Source organism: Callorhinchus milii, unplaced genomic scaffold, assembly GCF_018977255.1.
Source record: "Callorhinchus milii isolate IMCB2004 unplaced genomic scaffold, IMCB_Cmil_1.0 Scaffold2, whole genome shotgun sequence".
NCBI lineage: Eukaryota > Metazoa > Chordata > Chondrichthyes > Chimaeriformes > Callorhinchidae > Callorhinchus > Callorhinchus milii.
Genome location: NW_024704743.1, coordinates 79,073,937 through 79,093,378, shown reverse-complemented (window position 1 = coordinate 79,093,378; position 19,442 = coordinate 79,073,937). Strand labels below are relative to the sequence as shown.

General features: G+C 40.2%; 1 protein-coding gene across 1 annotated transcript in view; it reads left to right on the top strand.

Moving 5' to 3' along the window:
• tmem65 (transmembrane protein 65) overlaps window positions 1-13,348 on the top strand; it is a 30,022-nt gene extending 16,674 nt beyond the window's left edge. The window contains exons 3-8 of the mRNA XM_042346999.1: window positions 2,585-2,629; window positions 3,780-3,847; window positions 4,191-4,245; window positions 9,095-9,137; window positions 10,538-10,643; window positions 11,078-13,348. Coding sequence (XP_042202933.1) covers window positions 2,585-2,629; window positions 3,780-3,847; window positions 4,191-4,245; window positions 9,095-9,137; window positions 10,538-10,643; window positions 11,078-11,209 — 449 coding nt within the window. The 3' untranslated portion in view covers window positions 11,210-13,348. The remainder of the gene's footprint in view (window positions 1-2,584; window positions 2,630-3,779; window positions 3,848-4,190; window positions 4,246-9,094; window positions 9,138-10,537; window positions 10,644-11,077) is intronic.
• Window positions 13,349-19,442: the final 6,094 nt, after the last annotated feature.

Genomic DNA, 19,442 nt, shown 5'->3' with positions numbered 1-19,442 from the left:
TCTCCTTTATTGCTATCTCCTCAGACTTCTTTAATCTCTTACCCATAAAAGCCTAACCTTATTTACAGAGTACATGCCACCAAATTCAGCAGCAGCACGTCAGTTGTTCCTGTTTTGTCTATTATGCCATAGAATTCTTGGCCAAGATTTCCCTCTGCTGCAGTGTTTTGTTTTAAATGGAAGAAGGGAAGAGATTGCAGGCAAAATCTGATCAGAGGAAACTTGCTCAAAATATGTAGAAGAGGAAGGGATTCAGTGGATAGAATTTAAAGCTGTGAATGTTGATGATGTCAAGCTAGTACCCGCTGACCTCAACGATATGAGGCAATTGCATGCATGCTGAGTAATGGATGATGCTATTTTAGCTCCCATTTGAATCTAGAAAAATCCTTTGAGATTAGTGTTTGATATTATGGGACTTGCCTTTTCAACAATTCTCAGAAATAAACCCAGAGACAAAAGAACAAAAACATAAAATGTTCAGGCAATTGGGCTTTCTTTTAAAGAAATCCGCTGATGAAGAATGCCCCATTTGAAGTGTGGTCAAATTGATAATTTTAATAGAAGGGGAGACCGGTGCTAGAAATAAGCTAATTGATTCTAGACCTGAGGTCTCTGTGTGCGAGTTGAGGCAGGGATGTGAGTGCGACTTGTTTGTTGGAATAGGTGTTGCTGTTGGGTTATTCGGTTTGTGTGGTGCTACCACATGACATCTTAAAATGTTTGAGGTTGTTGAAGTTTACACAATGCTGCTGCGAAATGCCTGAGAGGTGTCTTGTATGATGTCTGACTTCAGCCTGCTGACTAGACTAATGGCATGACTAACTGGACCTCTCTTGTGGATAATGAACATATATTAAAAAAAAATCCTTGGATTTGATATAGTGTTTTTCACGTCTTCTAGATGTCTCAAAAGTGTTTCACAGAATATACTGTAAAGTGAATTGACTGTATATTTTGTGGGCGAACATAGACCCACATCCTATGCGTCTGTGCGTTTCGTTGTTGTATTATGAGCCTGAATCTTTGCATTTGAATAGAAATATCTTAACCATTATGCATCAAAAGCAAGGTTTATTATACTATCATTCTAGTATACACAAAAGCAGTGAGGGGTTTCTCAGTCTGATTTTTTTTGGCACTGCGACTTTCCTCCCAACACATTTCCACTGCAGCACTGTGAGATGATGATGTCTGATTATAATAATCTTATTTTGCATTGTATGCTGAAAAAATCTGAATCATTATTACATTACGGTGTACTATATCAAGATCAGCAAGCTGGCAAATGAATTACAATATATTTGAATTGTAAGTCAAGTACTGTTTTAAATTGGTAAAGCTAGTTTCAATGGAAGTATTAACTTGGCATGATTTTTTCCAGTTGCTGCTTATATTATCATTGATTTGTGAGCTCAGATAAACAATCATTAAGCGCAAGTATTACCACTCAGTTATATAGTAAATATATTTGAGCCTTGGATTTCTTCGCCCCGTACATTGGAACTTTGTGTGACTAAACTGCTGAAAGGAATTGTGCAGTTTGAACAACTCTTACTCAGTGGGCAGACAGAGTGGGGGGAACAGAATTTTCCTTTCAGTATAACACAACAATTTTGTTTACAACGATTTTACATTTGTATAGTGGCTATCATGATACAAAAAGATGTCTTCAAAGAGCTTCACAAAGTCAACTGGGAAACTGCGCAGGAGTTGAAAAGGGTTTTTTGGGGGGAAGGACAGTACACTGAAATATACAATACAAATTTACACTTGTATAGTGCATTTCATATCAGGAGGACATCCCAAAGTGCATAACAATACTGTCTTTTTTTAAAAAAAAGTAACCAAACACACAGTCAAAGAGGTCTTAAGGCAGCAGCGTCAGCCTCTAAATATAGGGTGAGGCAGAGGGACAGAGGATGGAGTTCTGGAGATTGGGGGAGGATCGGCTGAAATTGATTGCCCACTGATGATGGGGCGGGTGAGTCTGGGCATATGAAGTTGACGGGTGTTTGCTGAGGGAAGTTATTAGGGTTGCAGGAAGTTGATGAGCGGTGGTGGGGCCATGGAGGGATTTAAACAGAAGGGTGAGCATCTTGAATTGGATGTGCTGGGAATAGGGAACCAATAGTGCCAAGTAAGGGTGGGAGCTCATGTGGACAAGAACATGAGCTTTGAAGTTCTGGATGGTACAAAGCTTGTACAGGGAGGAGCTCTGTGGTTCAGATGATCAGGGTGTATGAATAGCAATGTAAATAGAAAAAGAAGTCAGTAAAGTATAGCCTATTAAAAGTGCAGTACAGCAAGTGGAGATAGGAAGGACTTAGAATTGATCCTTGAAAATTAGGCATCTTTACAAACTGGGCTTGTTTAGGTTGGCTTATCGTCAGCAAAGTTGAATGATCGACAGCTTATGTAATTTTCAGTTCCGTCAATGCTTAATATGGGCTTTGTAAAAGTGTGATTTATTTGTATAATTTATTTTGAATGTAATGTTTAGATGCACAAAGGGTGTTTTAAGTACTGAGAAAAAATGTATTTTTTTCAGTTTGTTCCAACCAGTTCTTTTTCTTTTCTGCAGAAACAATGGAAATTAAGCCTCCATCATCAGCCCAGAGACGATATGGTACAAAATCTTTATTTACTGAGAAAGCTGTCCTAGTACTCTGTACCCCTTAGTTTGACTGCATTGGTTAGTCGTGTTCTACAGTGTTGAAACTAAGTCAATTCCTGTTCTACTCTGTAGTGCAATAATGAATGCAAAATATCCTGTGAATCAAAGCAATTCACCAAAAGCTTATTTATAATTAGGAGGATTTCTTACTCCAGCTTTGATTTAATTACACTTTGAAACTGATCAAGAGAAATGCAGTATCTACATTTACTACATTTGGTGAGCTCGTTCCCAATTACTAAACTGCTTAGCACCATCATTTCCAAACCAGGTTTCAAGCAGATAGTCTCAGTCAGTGCCAATTTATAATCAGCTGCAAGTCTTTGCCTTCTTTCAGCACTCTGAGATGGTACCCCACATGAATGGTACTATATAAATGAAGGTTGTTCTTCCCTTCTCTTTCCTTTGCCCTGCCACACACATAGGTGGAACTGCCTCACATCCACTGTCAATGTCATGGTGAAGGTTGGTAGCTTGTTCATTGGGGAAGCTGGTGAATTGCAAAACTGAGCTGACATGATATTTTGCAGCTTGCCAGAAAAATTCTAGTGGGAATTCTGTAATTGGAATATAATTAAAAAGCTTCAAACGTAAGGTGCTTTGACCAGAAAATATCTCCTCGCTTGCACTATGTCTCCTGGCAGCCATTTCCCCAAGGTAAATGACAGATTAATCTCGCATTTTTCTCTAGGACACCTGGAGAAACTTCCTTCTTTTGAATAATTCTGTGAAACCTTTGATATCTACCTGAATAGACGAGATTTCAGTTTCTCAAAGACAAATAAGACTCGAAGAGACTCAAATATAGATGGTTTATTTTGAATATGATTGTATTCTGAATCCCCCAGGTTATCTTGCATGTCTTCCTGCTATGTGAATAATCATGATATCTGGGGAATATTTCATACGTTAAGAATAGTGTACATTAAAGCATTATGGATTCAGCTAGGTAGTTTTCAATTAAAACTGAATTAGCAAATACTCTATAGGTAAGTTAATAGTGTAGAATTTTAAGTATCTGGTGCAATGATTTTGATTGTAAAATTTTGTGTCGATTTGTCATTGAGTATCATCAACTTTCCATCTTTTTCTCATCTTGCAGTGTTTCTTCACAGTGCAATACCTTTTGTAGGATTTGGCTTTTTGGACAACGCTATAATGATTGTTGCAGTAAGTATTGCTTTTATTGCTCATAAGATTCTAATCTTAAATGGAAGTGTTTAATAAGTGAGTGAATGTTGTGTTGGGCTTGACGAGCTTTGAGTACCTTGGTGTCTTCATGCAGAACATTTGCCTCAGGAAATTGTCTGGATGTGGTAGAGTTCGCAATGGGATAGATCATGTACAATCTGATCTGCAGATGCATCAGACTTTGTGGGTGGAATGACCTTTTCTTGTTCCATACTTTTTATGTTGTACTGCACTTGGAGGCATTTTCATTTTAATGACTGTTGAATTTACACAATAACACTTCAAATGCTTATAATCTGAAATTATGTTTTTCTTTTCGCAGGGGACACAGATTGAGCTGTCCATTGGAGTTATCTTTGGAATTTCTACCATGGCAGGTATGATTGCAGATGAATAACTATCCATTTGAGTTTTGGATTGTGGGATTTAGAGGAGCTGAATGAGAAAATTCCAGTTCCCAGTGGCTGGTCTGCTAATCCTAAATTCTGCTGGTTCAGGTACCAGACTATGGGACTACAGCACAGGATTGATGTTATTCCAATATTTCCTTGCCAGGCATGTCACCTTGGAACCAGCTCAGCACCAAACACTCTTCTTTCATTTCTACATGCCTTTTTCCCCCCATCTACTTCCTACTTCTCAACCATCATCACTCATATGAAACCTGCTGCCTCAACCCCCACCCGCTCCTCCCCTCCTGGCTGTTGGTCACTGGACTCCTCCTCCTCTGCTCACTGCTAGTTGATACAGTTAACCAGTCCCTCTCTTCTGGCTCCGTCCCACTCCCCCTCAAAACTGCTGCCATTATTTTCCTCTCCAAAACACTCATGATCCCTCTAATCTTACAAACTGCCGACTTATTTCTAACTAGCCTTTTCTTGCTAAAATTCTGGAACGTGTTGCAAATCAACTCCGGTCACACGTCTCCCTTCACTCCCTTCTGGATTCCAGAATTTAACATCGTGCAGAATGATTGAAAATTCTTAATCATTCTTTATATTGGAAGCCTTTATTTAAAAAAACCCACTGGAAAATCAATTCCAAATTAAACATTGAAAAGTTCACACCGTTTACTGTACAGGCTTGTGACTATTTGTAGGCAAAATTAAGACTGCACTTAAGAATTTACTATTTTTTATAAGCTTAAATTTTTTAAGAAAATGGTCTTGCAGGCTAAAACTAGGTGGAATTTCAGGCCCGTAGGGCTTTACAATTTTTGGATCCAGTTTTTAATAGGATGAGTATGTAGGCAAGAATTTCCTGAGCTAAGCCATGCAAAGTTTAGTCATGGACACTGACTTCATATAATTTTCCATTGCATATTTTTGGCACAACTTTATTAAAAAACACTTAAAGATTTATTTCTCTTCTCAATAGCTTAGAAAGTTTTATCTAATGGAAAAACTAAGTCATACAAACAAAGAAAGGGTGAGCTAAGTTGGTTGATCTCAAATGAAGTGACAATTGGCCTCTGTTTCCCCCGGTCAGGGAAGGAAAATTCAGCCAGGATTCCAGTTGTTTTTTTTTTTTTTTGCTGTCCAGTGACTACTGGTGGAGATTGCACTTTTTAGTATTGGTATTCATTGAACTAGGATCTGGCTTGTCTGCAACTCCTCTGTCACCCCCCTTCCATCAACATCCTATCAACATTCACTGTCAAGACTACTATATGAAGGCTAGACATTTAATGAGATAGGAGAGGGTGACCAGGAAGCATAGGATCGCACCCCTGTAAAAGGAAGACTTGAAAGCAGCTTCAGAGGGAAGAAATTGGCAAGGAAAGGTTTAAATGATTTAATTGTTTTAATAAATGGATTAGCAATGAGTAGCATTTTTTTAATGAGTCAGGATTTTTTAGTATACTTCAGCTGTAAATTGTTAATCACTATTAAAAATGTTTTACTGCTGATCCACATTGTCCCAACCATTTCTAATTATTGTTTAATCAGACATTTGAAATAGATCCATAAGTTCATGATCCAGTGAACATTAAACGGGAACAAATGGGTGAATAAGTGCTCACGTGCTGCTGAATAAAACATTTTGCACAGTCAATTATAATTGAGATTTGAGAGCAAGCGGATGCAATTTACACTGAGGGTTTTGTATCCTGTGAACTGCCTATATAGTATAACATGTAGGAGCAGGAATAGGCCATTCGGCCCTTCGAGCCTGCCCTGCCATTCAATCATGGCTGATCTTCTAATCTAACTCCAGCTAATACCATAAACCTGCTTTATCCCCATATCCCTTAATCCCTTTTGCAATAAGAAATATATCTATCTCAGTCTTGAATATGTTCAAGGACTGAGCGTCAACAGCCCTTTGGGGTAGTGAGTTCCATACATTCACCACCCTTTGAGTGAAGAAGTTCTTCCTCAACTCAGTGTGAAAGGGCTGGCCTCTGATTTTAAGGTTGTGACCCCTGGTTTTAGTTTCTCCAACCAGGGGAAACAATCTCCCACTATCTACTCTATCATGCCCTTTGATGATCTTATAGGTTTCTATAAGATCCCCTCTAATTCTTCTATATTCTAGAGAATATAGGCCCAAATTGGTCAGCCTATCCTCGTAACTCATCCCCTTCATCCCTGGTACTAACCTAGTAAATCTAGGCTGCACCCCTCCAAGGCAAGTACATCCTTCCTTAAATAAGGAGACCAAAACTGCACACAGTATTCCAGGTGTGGTCTCACCAGGGCCCTATACAGTTGCAGCAAGACTTCCCTACTCTTATACTCTAATCCTTTCATAATGAATGCTAACATACCGTTCGCCTTCCTAATTGCTTCTGCACCTGCAGACTAACTTTCTGTGATTGGTGTACAAGGACACCCAAGTCCCTCTGGACGCTAACACATTCCAATCTCTCCCCTTCTAAAAAATAACTCGCTCTACTGTTTTTGCTACCTAGGTGGATGACTTCGCACTTCCCTACATTATACTTCATCTGCCACCTACCTGCCCAATCACCTAACCTATCTATGTCGTGCTGCATTTTTTTTTAATGTCATCCTCTGTGTTGACACTTCCTCCTAGTTTTGTGTCATCCGCGAATTTAGATATATTAACTTTGATGTCCTCATCTAGATCGTTGATGTAGATGGTAAATAGCTGAGGCCCAAGGACTGATCCTTGTGGCACTCCACTAGTCACATCCCGCCAATCTGAAAAGGACCCGTTTATCCCTACTCTTTGTTTCCTACCCGTTAACCATTCCCCAATCCACGTTAATATGCTCCCCCCAATTCCATGGGCCCCTATCTTTTGGACTAACCTTTTATGTGGCACCTTATCGAATGCCTTCTGGAAGTCCAAATAGACCACATCCACTGATTCACCCTTATCTAGTTTACTGGAAATATCCTCAAAAAACTCTATGAGATTTGTCAAACATGACTTCCCTTTTGTAAAGCCATGTTGACTTGGCCTAATTATATTGTGCTCCTCTAAATACCGCACTACCACATCCTTAATCAACGATTCTAAAATTTTTCCTATCACTGATGTGAGACTAACTGGCCTATAGTTCTCCATCTTTTCCTTTCCACCTTTTTTAAATAGTAGTGTGACATTTGCGATCTTCCAATCCATGGGGACTGTTCCAGAATCCAAGGAATTTTGGAAGATCAGACACAAGGCCTCCACTATCTCATAAACTACCTCTTTTAAAACCCTGGGATGCAAGCCATCCGGACCAGGAGATTTGTCACTTTTTAGTGCTAACAGTTTCCCTAGTAGCAATTCTCTACTAATGAGAATTTCCCTAAGTTGCTCCCTGTCCTTATCCCCTTGATTCATCTCTATTGTTGGCAGACTTGTTGTGTCTTCTAGGGTGAAGACAGATGCAAAGTACCCATTTAGGGACTCTGCCATGTCCTTATCCCCCATTAAAAGGCTCTGAGGCTTTTGACATGGCTCAGGACAGGAGTGGTTCAGTTCTTCATGAGCCACCTACCGTTTATACATGCTGTTGGAGCTGAACTGGCCCCAACGTGACATGCTTGGCAACAGAATATCAAAATCGAGCCAGCCCTCAGTGACGGTCTCGGTAGTCCAGTTCCTGAGCCAGGCTGGTCTGCAGTATTCCAGGGCACTGCTGATGACAGCACAACCAGCCTGGCTCATCAACAGGAACTGGAAGAGAATCCCACTCATCTCCTGTTAACCCTGCAAGCCAAATCCCTAACTAGTAGCGTGGTCCTAACTGGACAAGCAGTGGGAACACTTGCCAGAACAGGGGATATCAATGGCAAGCGATTGGTTTTAGCTGGTTAGACTCCAGCAATACTCCAACTCTGGGGTCCCCAAGTCTTGGCTTTTACCAACCTTTGATACATACTTAGGCAAACAGGATGTTTTTGTCCAGGCAGTGTGTGTACATTCTATCCCAACAGTCTATCTCTGGAATTTCCTTGTGTAGGTGGGATGCATGGAATTCCCAACTTGGTTTGGATACTATTAAGCATGGTGATGGGTTTCTGCATGTGTCAGACACCTGGCTGACCACCCCCAAAAAACATGTTGTTTCCTGTTTGTTTTTCCCCCTTCATGCCTCATGATTTTGGGGCTCACTTTCAAATGTCATAACATTAGGTTTAATTCATTTGCTGCTAGAGTTTGGTTTCACAAGCCTTGCCACAGTTCATGCAGTTGGGATGAAGCAATTGCCACAGAGCATCAACTGTAATATAGCTGTGTAATACATGGGCAACACATGATTTGGAGTGAGGACAGTGAAGAGGGTCTTGGAACCGAGTTTGAGGAAATAGCCCTATTTTCTGCAGTTGATGGTGGTGTGTATCTGAAGACATTTTCTACAGCTGAAGCATCCTTTTGTTGTGTATATAGACGAGTATATATGTCCTCATTGTACTTTGACTTACACAACCCAGTGAAGTTGGATCTGACTGAATGTGGTACTTTTGTGTTTATTTTTTTAAACTTTGTGATGGATACTGTGTGTAACCTAATTGTAAGTTAGTAAATTCTACAGTACCTTCAAAGCCATTTAACAAGTATTTTTACAGATGGAATGCATTGTCTTAATAAACTGGGCCGTCTTTCCAACTCCCTGGTGATGGTTCTGAATTTTCAAAATATTTTCAAATATGAAGATGTAATACTAGTCCAGGCAAATACTTGAGAAGTATGATGTGAACATAATTGCAAAAGACAGGCTCAAACCTATCACTTCAATTGTTTTTTGTCTTCTTAACCAATCAGCTGCAGCACTGGGGAACCTTGTGTCTGATGTTGCTGGCCTGGGGTAAGTGTGTGCTTCTGCTGGTTGCTTGGTTGATAGCATTAGGCATTGGTGTTGAACACTCAGATTTATTTCTAAGTGTAGTGTTGTACCATTCACGCACTCCACTCCCCCCCCCCCCCCCCCCCCACACACTTTGGTATCAAATCCATAGAAATTTTGTTTATAGTATTTGTATTTAGACTCCTTTGCCCCTCTACTTCTCCCCATCCCCCCACCCCATATACCAGTATGAAATTCTATTTTATGTGTGTTTGGAATTGATCTGTGATCAAACCTCCACTGCTGTTTAACCTAATAGTAAGAGATGCATAAGAAAATGTCCACTGATGACTTTGGCTCATTTCCCTTATGGTTAACAATTAAAAGAATCCATTATAATCAGCAAAGAACATGATTGGATTCTCGGGAGGAAATTGTCAGTGAAGCAGCTCTGATGCAGAGGTCTCTGTGATGCTTTTGGCATGAAGACCAATTAGGGATTATTACTTTTTTTGTCCTAGAATGGAGTTGTGAATGCTGGTTCAGATCAGTATTAACTTATCTTAAAGGGGGTGGAGGAGCAGAGAGACCTGGGAGTTCACATAAGCAAATCTTTGAAGGTGGCTGGAGAGGTAGATAGGAAGCTGTTTAAAAAAAAGCTTACAGGATCCTTGCCTTTATAAATAGGGGCATAGAATACAAAAATAAAGAGGTTATGATGAACCTTTATAAAACATTGGTTAGCCCTCAGCTAGAGTACTGTGTTCAATTCTGGGTGCCATACTTTAGGAAGGATGTCAAGGCCTTGGTGAGGGTGCAAAGGAGATTTACCAGGAATGAAGGACTTGAGTTTTGTGGAGAGACTAGAGAAGCTATGATTGTTTTCTCCCCCACCCCCCTGGAGCATAGAAGGTTACGGGGAGATTTAATAGAGATGTTCAAAATTATCAGGGATTTGAAAGAGTGAACAAGGAGAAACTGTTAGCACTGGCGGGTGGGGCATTAACCCATAGGACCCAGATTTTAAATAGTTGTCAAAAAAAACAAAGGGGAGATGAGGAGAAATTTTTTTCACACAGCAAATTTTCGGATCTGGAATGCATTGCCTGAAAGGGTGGTGGAAGCCGATTCGATGATGACTTTCTAGAGAGAAGTTTGCAGGACTACGAGGAGATCGTGGGGAAGTGGGATTAATTTGAATAGCTCTTTCAAGAGCCGGCACAAGATTGGTGGGCTGTATGATTCTATGATTACAGCATTTCCTCCAATTTTAAGGGAGAAGGCAGAGTTAGTAGAAGTGTAAAACAATCATGTTGGCTTTGATGGAGTTTTATTAATAACTTGTGTTTTGGAGTATATACCAGTTTTAAAAAATTGCCTCAAATGTAGGCAACTGGTTTGAGAACTTCTTTTGCTATTAGTCTTGCAGGATATGTCGAGGCCCTTGCATATAGACTAGGGCTGCCATGTCCTGATCTATCACCAAAACAAGCTGACATGTGGCAGACTCGGGTTAGTTCGCAACTGGTGAGTGTTTCATTTTTTTTCAGGTGCACTTGCCTCCTTTCCTACGGCTCCTTTTCAAGGAACAAACTAGCTATTTAAAGAAGAATCATTTAGTAATAAATATTATCAGTTACATGCTCATTCTTGTACTAAAATGTGAAATATTGTTTCTTCATTGGGACTCAAGAGATGAGTCTTCCTCTTTCTATCATAGCTTAATGATAATATGGACTTCGACCAAAATAGGTAGGTAGGTATTGGGTTGAGTGGGATCAAGTTACAATGGTAACAGTACTGTGTGCTACTCCCCAAACACTGCAAGATCCTTAAATAAATTCAGGTCTTCATTTGATTTATGTCCTCAACAGCAAGCTGAAATTTTCTTTTAAAATTAGATGTTCAAATGAATAACGTAACTTTTTAAAAATGTTTCTTTTAACCTTTTATGTTCCCAGGGCAAGGTTATCGGTGTGACTATAGGCTGCTGCCTTGGAATGTTTCCTTTGCTTTTCTTGAAAAGTGATGAAGAAGAAATCCCAGAAGAAACTGCAAAGTTAATTGAAGAAAACACTATTGACCAGAAATAAACTTATTTTCCCTTGAGTATTGAAAGTGAATTTTGATTATGAAGCAACCCTGGAACAACAACTACAGCGAACAATAACTACAGTCCAACAAGGGTAAAAGTGCAACTCAAGCCAAAAAGGCTTGCAACCCAAGCCAGGAAGTTGTGAAATGCAGAATAGGAAATTAATACTCTTGAGTAATTCTCTTGGATAGAATCTAATGAGCCTTTTTGGGACTGGTCGTGTATAAATTTATTGAAACACTAATTTATTTGACTTGCATTTAAGTGGTCTCTACAAATGAGACAAGTTTTACAATGTCAGACTATTTTGTTCACTAATATCTTAAATGTTGCCCAGGTGCAATGAACGTGACAACATTTAATCCAATAATGAAATTCTACTCTACTAATTGATCAAAGTTAATTATCTAGATGATTTAGTTTCCTATTTGGAAATTATTTTTTAATTGTATGGATTTCAAAGTTAGCCCAAGTTAGATGGTATTATGAATTGGTAATTGTAAGATGTGTGTGTGCATTTTTGTAAGTGTGTTTTAATTGTACAAAGTTGTAGAGGGTGCTGGTCACACTGTGTTAAGAGTTTGTCTATTTCCACATTGTTTTTCTGCACAAGAATCATAGAATAGGATCATAAAAATTACAGTACAGAAGGAAGGCCATTGAGCCCTTCAAGCCTATGCTGGTGCTAACTCCTCCACTGAAGCCAATGACTCTTAATCCACAAAGTTTGCCCTCACCCCTTATTCAAATGGCCAAGACTGAAGCCTTCTATCTTGGCGCCTGCCAATGTCCCCTCATTTCTGGCTCTGACACCTCAACCTCATCAGGCTCTCTTAAACTCACTGAACCAGTGTCCAACTTCTGAGTCTAGTTCAGTTCTTAGCTCTCCTTTTCTTACATTGGTTCTTGGACTAAGACTACTTTTCTTCACTTCTGCCACATTATCACTTCTGTTCCTACCTCATTCTGAATGTGGCTGAAAACATTATCCATGCCTTTATTACTTCTCATCTGGCCTTTTAAAATGCATTCCTTGCTCGTCTCCCTAGCTTCACCATCCATGAACTTCAATTTATTCAAAACTGCATGTCTATTAACCTACTTCTTGTCAGGTTTCATCGGCTCCCTGGTCTGAGGATTTCAAGATGCTCACCTACAAATACTACATGTCTTTACACCACCCTGTCTCTCCAATCTCTTCCTACCCACTCCTCTGCTCATCCCCTCCACTTGATGAACTCAGACTTGCTACATGTACCTGCTGTATTTTATCTGTAGCTGGGCTTTCTCATTCTACACCCCCTAACCTTATCTCATTCTACCCTTCTGTTTCATCCCCTATATTGGTCTTCGGGTCCCACCTTAAATTTACCTCTTTGACTGTGCCTATGATCTTTTGCTCTGTGTTTCCCCGACACGTAAAGTGCTCTTGTTATTTTTCATGAAATGCAAGTTGCTTATTCGACATCCGTTTAAATGTTATAAACTCAACAAATAGCTCTTAACAAAGTAGTCTTTGGTCAAACTCTCAGCTTAACTTTCTTTTATACCCTGCTTAACTCATATCTCTCTATCCTGACCAGTGTGAATAATATTTCACTCTCTGTCCTCAAAACTACTGGAACTTTGACTTGCTTCATTTGAACAATGAATGATCACTTGATAGTGATAAATGTCACTGTAATCACTTAATAATATTTGATTCTACAACTTGTGCTGAAAGGTGAGCTATCTGTTTCAGCCACTGTATTCTTACAAATGCCAACTCACTCTGCATAACTTTAAATCTACTGGTTATCAGTTTATTCTAATTGTTTGCCTTTTCTGCTTTATGGTTATATTTTAGTGTTTTTCATATTTACCACTATCCTGTTTTGACCTTTAATTAGCGTTAGCACAAAAGAAAATCTGAGCTTTGGGCATATGTTTGCTTGTGCAAATTTTAAACTTTCCCTATTTTATTCTTTCCTATTTGGGAAATCATAAATGATTTGTTGAATCTGGATGGGTCATTGAATCATTGCACAAAATAATTTGAATTGTACAGTGTGTGAAATAGACTCCCTTAACAGTGAATAATCTGGATCCAATTGATTCGTATTAGGCACTTATCAAATAATAAACACGAACAAAATTAGATCTGAATTGTTAGTAAAATTTATTGCGAGAGTGCCATCAGCCAAATTGTCCGACTGGTGGTGGTGTATAGTTATGGAGTTACTGTTAAGAGTCGATATGGAGCTTCAAAAGTGTTCAAGGTGATTTCTGAACTGGATTTGGCAATAAAAATACCTATCTTTATAGCAAGACACATTTAATAAGGGTTGTGAATGAATGTCAATTCATGACATCTATTTACATGAGTACACAAGTTGGCTGCTAATTCATTGATGCCATTTCTAATATTAGACAACACTAAATACTGTCCTTTAGCATTGGATAACCAAATGCGTTTCCATAAAAGAAGACAGTATACAGAATAACCTAATGATAGGACTGATATATGGTGTTTTTCAGTCAGTGTACAATGTGTACGTTTATTCTTTTAAATTCTTGTTCATTGTGGTTACAGAATAAATGTGAGAAATCTATGACAGAAATCTATGACAAATCTAGGGTACTCCTTACGCTAGGTAATCAGACGTATGTTACACTGACCTGCAGCAACTCTACTCTGCAACTAATTCTGTCGGAGCAGATTTCATACTGAAAGGAGTCCCCATTTGAGACTTGGTTCTTAAGGAATTTCTCATCTAATTACATCTCTAATGAGAAGATGAAGCATTTTGCTAGTTTCGGTATAAATAAAACGCAACGTACTGCAGATGCTAGAAATCTGAAACCAAAAACAGAAGTCACTGGGAACACTCAGCAGGTCAGGCAGCATCTGTGGAGAAAGGAAAGTGAGTCAATATTTTGGGTCTACAACCCTCCATCAGAACTGATATGCCCCCTTCATCATAATGCTGCAGTATCTTGCATGCTGCACCCAGAGTTCAATACACTCTTAATGTAAGCCAAGCATCCTGGGTATATTATAGCACCTAGATGAATATTAACTATAGGCAGGCTGATTCAAGTAGATGAGTCATAGTTTGAACACAAGTAATGGCTAGGCGTAGATTTAATGCCCCCAATGGTAATAGCATCAGGATTAGATGAGGAATTGAGCATGAAGTCTATGCAGGCCTTCATCTTCTGCAGTGTAATTCCCAGACCGTTACGTAGGGAGAAAGGGGCCTGTGATTTGGAGTGCTATGTTGAACTGATAAGATTTGATCAAATGAATAGCAAAAAAAAACCTCCTATTTATTTTGTGAAGAATGGTCAGTGTTTTTAACCTGATTTCCTCTTAAAAACTAATATGGATTCTGTCTCAGCCACTGCATTCCAAGTTCTAAAACTTTTTTAATAAAAAAACTAACCTGTTCATTTACTGATTTGATAATTATCTTAAATTGATGCCCTTTAGTTACCGACTCACTGAGCAGTTGATGGACCAGTTGATGGTCAAGGCTGTCCCCTAAGTCCAGGGTTCTGGCGGTCAATTAGTACCTTGTAACACAAGTAGAAAGAGAATCTATGCATGTCTGGAAACCTGGGGCCTCTACTGTAATACTTTCATTTGATACAATCCTCACAACGTCAAACAGCTTGCAGAGAATCGCTGTCAAGCACAGCAGACATTCTGCACTATATAGCAGGGTCCAGAGAATGTTCACAAAGCAAATGACCAACCTATCGTAATTGCTTGACGGAGCTGGAGCCCTGGCTATTTTTCCTTAACCCAGAGCACTGAGGCCAATGGTAATTCTTACTCATGACTCTCGATCCAATTAGGGATTGAAAATGGTATTCTTCCTAATGGCTCAGCTACTCGATAATTGATTTTACTTAACCATCAGAGTAACTAATGTAGTTGTTTCATTTGCTTCCTAGTATTTATTGTTTGTAGGCCAGTGGAAGGAAGCCAAAATGAAGCAATGTCAATTTTGACAAAACGCAGGTTTCTAAATGCCTAATGGATAACCTTAAAGATAACTTGCTCGTGTTTATTAAAATGACCTTGATTTATACAAGTGTTGTCTTATATGAAGAATAATACAATGACATATTTGCAATTCAATTTGTAACCAACATTAAAATATTACAACCAAGTATATGTTTGATGGTGTTTTAATACATGTTCAGAAACCTATTTTCTCATTGTGGCATGTTTGCGAGTTAAGTTCAGATCCTAGCCTTAGCTAGAGATTACAGTTCTGATTATTAAACATTAAAAGATCAGAAGTTCTCTATGGACTTATCTCTCCATTAGTTATGTTATGGAGTCCTGTAGCTCAGTGGTTAGAGCACTCGCTTTGCAAGCGAGAGACCTGAGTTCATTTCCAGGCAGGTCAGGGCGAAACCTTGGGCAAGTTTCCTTACTCCACACGCCTAATAATAATCCCTCCAAAACCAAAAACAATAATAAAAATTGGTCATTTTCAATCCATGACTGTTTGTGGGACATTGCTGTGCGCAATTGGCTGCCGCGTTTTGCCCACAAATATACAGTCAATTCACTTTACAGTATATTCTGTGAAGCGCTTTGGGACGTCCTCCCGACGTGAAAAGTGCTATATCAAATGCAAGGATTATTATTATTATTATTATAATTGTGATTCCTTGGTGCTGTACTCAAGTACATCACTGAGTGTCTTGTTATAGGTGGTCAATATAGAAGCCAGTTACTTTGTTGTATGCCTTCACTTATTTAAGGTTGACATTGTAACGGGAAGAAGACAAAGATTTGTGTTCTGCAATCACAGAATTTTCCAACACAGTAAAGGCAATTTGGCCAATCATATCTACGCTGGTGTTTTTCTCTATTTGGACCCTAGTATAATCTCATTTATTTTAATTACCATTGTCACAGATCTATTATTAGCTTTTAGCATTCATGGACTATGCCTCAACAATAGTTAATGTTAGAGAATTCCGCATTTCTTTGTGAAGAAATGTTACCGATTTGTTTGTGATTTCCTTAAATTCATGCTGGGGCCATAGTCTTAAGAGTCATAAGAAAAATGGAGAATTTAGGTGTAGAAGCAGAGTCAATTTGTGTTTCAAGAGGTAAGTAGATTGGCATATGAAAGATAGAGGCTTGAAAGCGTATGGAGATAAGAGTAGTGGGATTCAATGAACATTTTCTGAGAGCTATGCAGACTTGATAGGCCAAATGGGGTCCTATGCTGTAAATTTTATGATTTAATGATTGTAAATTTAGCNAAAATTTAATGAGGAAAAATTATTCAGGAAGAAGATTTCAGGAAGGGTAAATGAGTCACAGAAGCAAGAAATTTACTGTGTAGAAGGAGGACAATCAGCCATCGAGTCTGCATCAACTCACAGAGCAAACGTCTTTAAATCCCACTGCCCTGCCCTATCCTCATATACTTTAAGCGTGAGGGTGGGAGTCAGGGTGGAAATGTTATGTATGCATACTAGGAATAAATTTGGAGCCACAAGGCACTAATTAAATTGAAAAAGATATGATGCTTTGAGAGAAACATGACGTAAAATTTCCCAACATTCGGTCACATGGAACAAACTACTTATTCCAAATGTAGAATTTACGCTTTTTGTATAATGTTAGAATCATAATAGATGTTGCGAACGGGTTAACTTTTAAGTGTGGGGGGACAACTGGACTGAAACTCATGCGTTTCCCCGGATCACGTGAGTGTCTCAAGGACAAGACGTGTACTACTTCCCTGCAAGTACACAAGATAACGGACTGTCTTAAGGACAGTGTGTTTTGTGTGTGTGAGGCACGTACACTCCATGAGATGTTCACGTGAACCCAGCATGATTTTGGCCAGGTGACCTAATGTCCACACCATCATTGGATGTACACAAGCTTAAGGCACCGTGCCAGACCAAGATCGGCGCACGTTCTGGACAGTACCTACCGTGGATGGAAGACTGAGAGCTAGAAAGCAGAAGTAGACGACCACGAGGAGGGATTACGCGGTAGTATTGTTCTGTTAGTGAATCTATTGATTGTGCTTACTTGCCCACGCACATCGGGAACTTGGACGGATCCTGGAGTTTAATAAACACCACTCTGGTTGCAAACAGTGGCTGTGTTTGATTGGAACTCGAAAAGGTTTTTCCTTAACACAAATAAATCCAATTTGTCCGCGCATTATCTCTGCAAGAAGTGGAAATGTTCCACATAAATGATAGCGAGGCACTTTCGCATTCATATGTAATGACTTAAATATCTCACTGGTTGCATTGGTTATAAATTATGGATTTTCTTTCACGCTCCTTAAAATAAAACATCATTCAATGTCACTGACATAAGAATGGAAAGATGATGAAAAATTAGGTTTCAATTTTACCCTGAGAGCAATTTATATTGATTGTTTTTTAAAACCCATGAGTGAAGTTCAATGTTCTTGTGTTATTTTGTTATATTTGTTTGTGAACACTGAGAAGTAACAAACACATAGTTATTTATTAGTGTGGCTGCATCTGGAGCTATTCCAGCACTTTTGTTCTGCCTTCATAAGTTTTCACTCTCATCCTTGCATAGACCTCAGAGATGTAACTTTAAGATCATACAGTGACATTGTAAAAACTTCAAATGTTAGTTCAGAATACCCTGGATAGTGTGCCTCCTGAAGAGGACTACCACGATGGCCATCTGTCTCATTCAATTAAATGCATTTTTTTTATTTAATAGCTTCATTTAGGCAAGACTTGTTATCTTGGGGCCCACATGCTGGCACATACAGTACTGACATTTTCTCATCAGGTTACATCAGAGAGGCGGAAGGGCCGCTCTCCAATGGTGGGATGGGCAAGGCAGGGGACGTAAAGCAGGCTGGAGTCCACTGAGATGAGGGAGCGGGCAGAATTGTAGGGGGTAAGGAGGTCGCAGAGGGAGGGGAGAGCAAGGTCATGAAGGGTTTTGAAGGTGAGGACCAGGATCTTGAACTGTATCCTCTGTGATGGGAAGCCAGTGGAGTTGGGCAAGGATGGAGGTGATAGGGTCACAAAGCCTGATGGGGGGGGAGGGGACAACAACAACAATAACAACTTGGATTTATTTAGCACCCTCCACGCTGGACGGCGTCTCAGAGCGCTCAGAGGACACAAGCTTCAAAGTTCTGGATGATCTGCAGTTGATGGAGGGAAGAGTTGCAGAGGCTGACAAGCAAGGAGTTTGCATAGTCAAGCCCAGATAACCTTCTTCTGTCTCATGTGGCATTCTTCAGGGTTCTGTCCTTGGTCCTTGATGTGTATGAGGGTTTCAGAGGCTTGGGGTGTGAGACAATGGCGGAGCCAGGCGATGTTGCAGAGGTAGGGGAAGGCAACAACAACAACAGATTTATATAGCGCAATCCACCCCGGACGGCAACTCAGAGCGCTTCACAGAAATGGATCCCGGGGCCGAACCAGTGGGAGGGAGAGGAAGGTGACCAAAGGCGCGGTCGAAAAGAAAGGTCTTCAGCCGAGACCTGAAAATAGGAAGAGAGGGGGCGAGGCAAAGGGAGTGAGGAAGGGAGTTCCAGAGCCTCAGCTGAAGGCACGGCCGCCGATGGTGGAGCGGAGGATTCGGGGGACAAGGAAGAGGCCAGATCCGGTGGAGCGAAGGCAACGGGCACTGTTGTGAGGAGAGAGGAGGTCAGAGAGGTAGGGGGGTGCAGAGGAGTGGAGGGATTTGAAGACAAGGGTGAGGATCTGGAAGTCGATCCTCTTTGGGACAGGCAGCCAGTGCAGTCTGGCAGGGACTGGGGTATTCAGGGAATGGAGTTTGGTGCGGGTAAGAATGCGGGCGGCAGAGTTTTGGATGACCTGGATTTTATGAATGGTAGTGGAGGGGAGACCGGCGATAGAACAAGGCAGTGGGATTTAAAGCAGTTAGGATCCCAGAGAGTGGGAGGGTGGCCACAGGCATTGTCGAAGATGAGGGTCTTGAGACATGCCTTGAAGGAGGCAAGTGAGGGAGCGAGGCAAAGGGAATGTGCAATCGAGTTCCAAAGTGTGGGGTCAAAGAGGCTGAAGGCCCAACCGCCAATGGTGGGGGTGGGCTGAGCAGGGGACATGGAGCAGGCCGGTGCCTGCTGAGTGGAGGCAGTGGACAGGTAGGGAGGGAACAAAAAGGAACAAAAGAGCGGAGGGAACGAAACAAATTGAAGGAGCATAAATATAAGCTAGGCAGTATCAGATCTAAACGG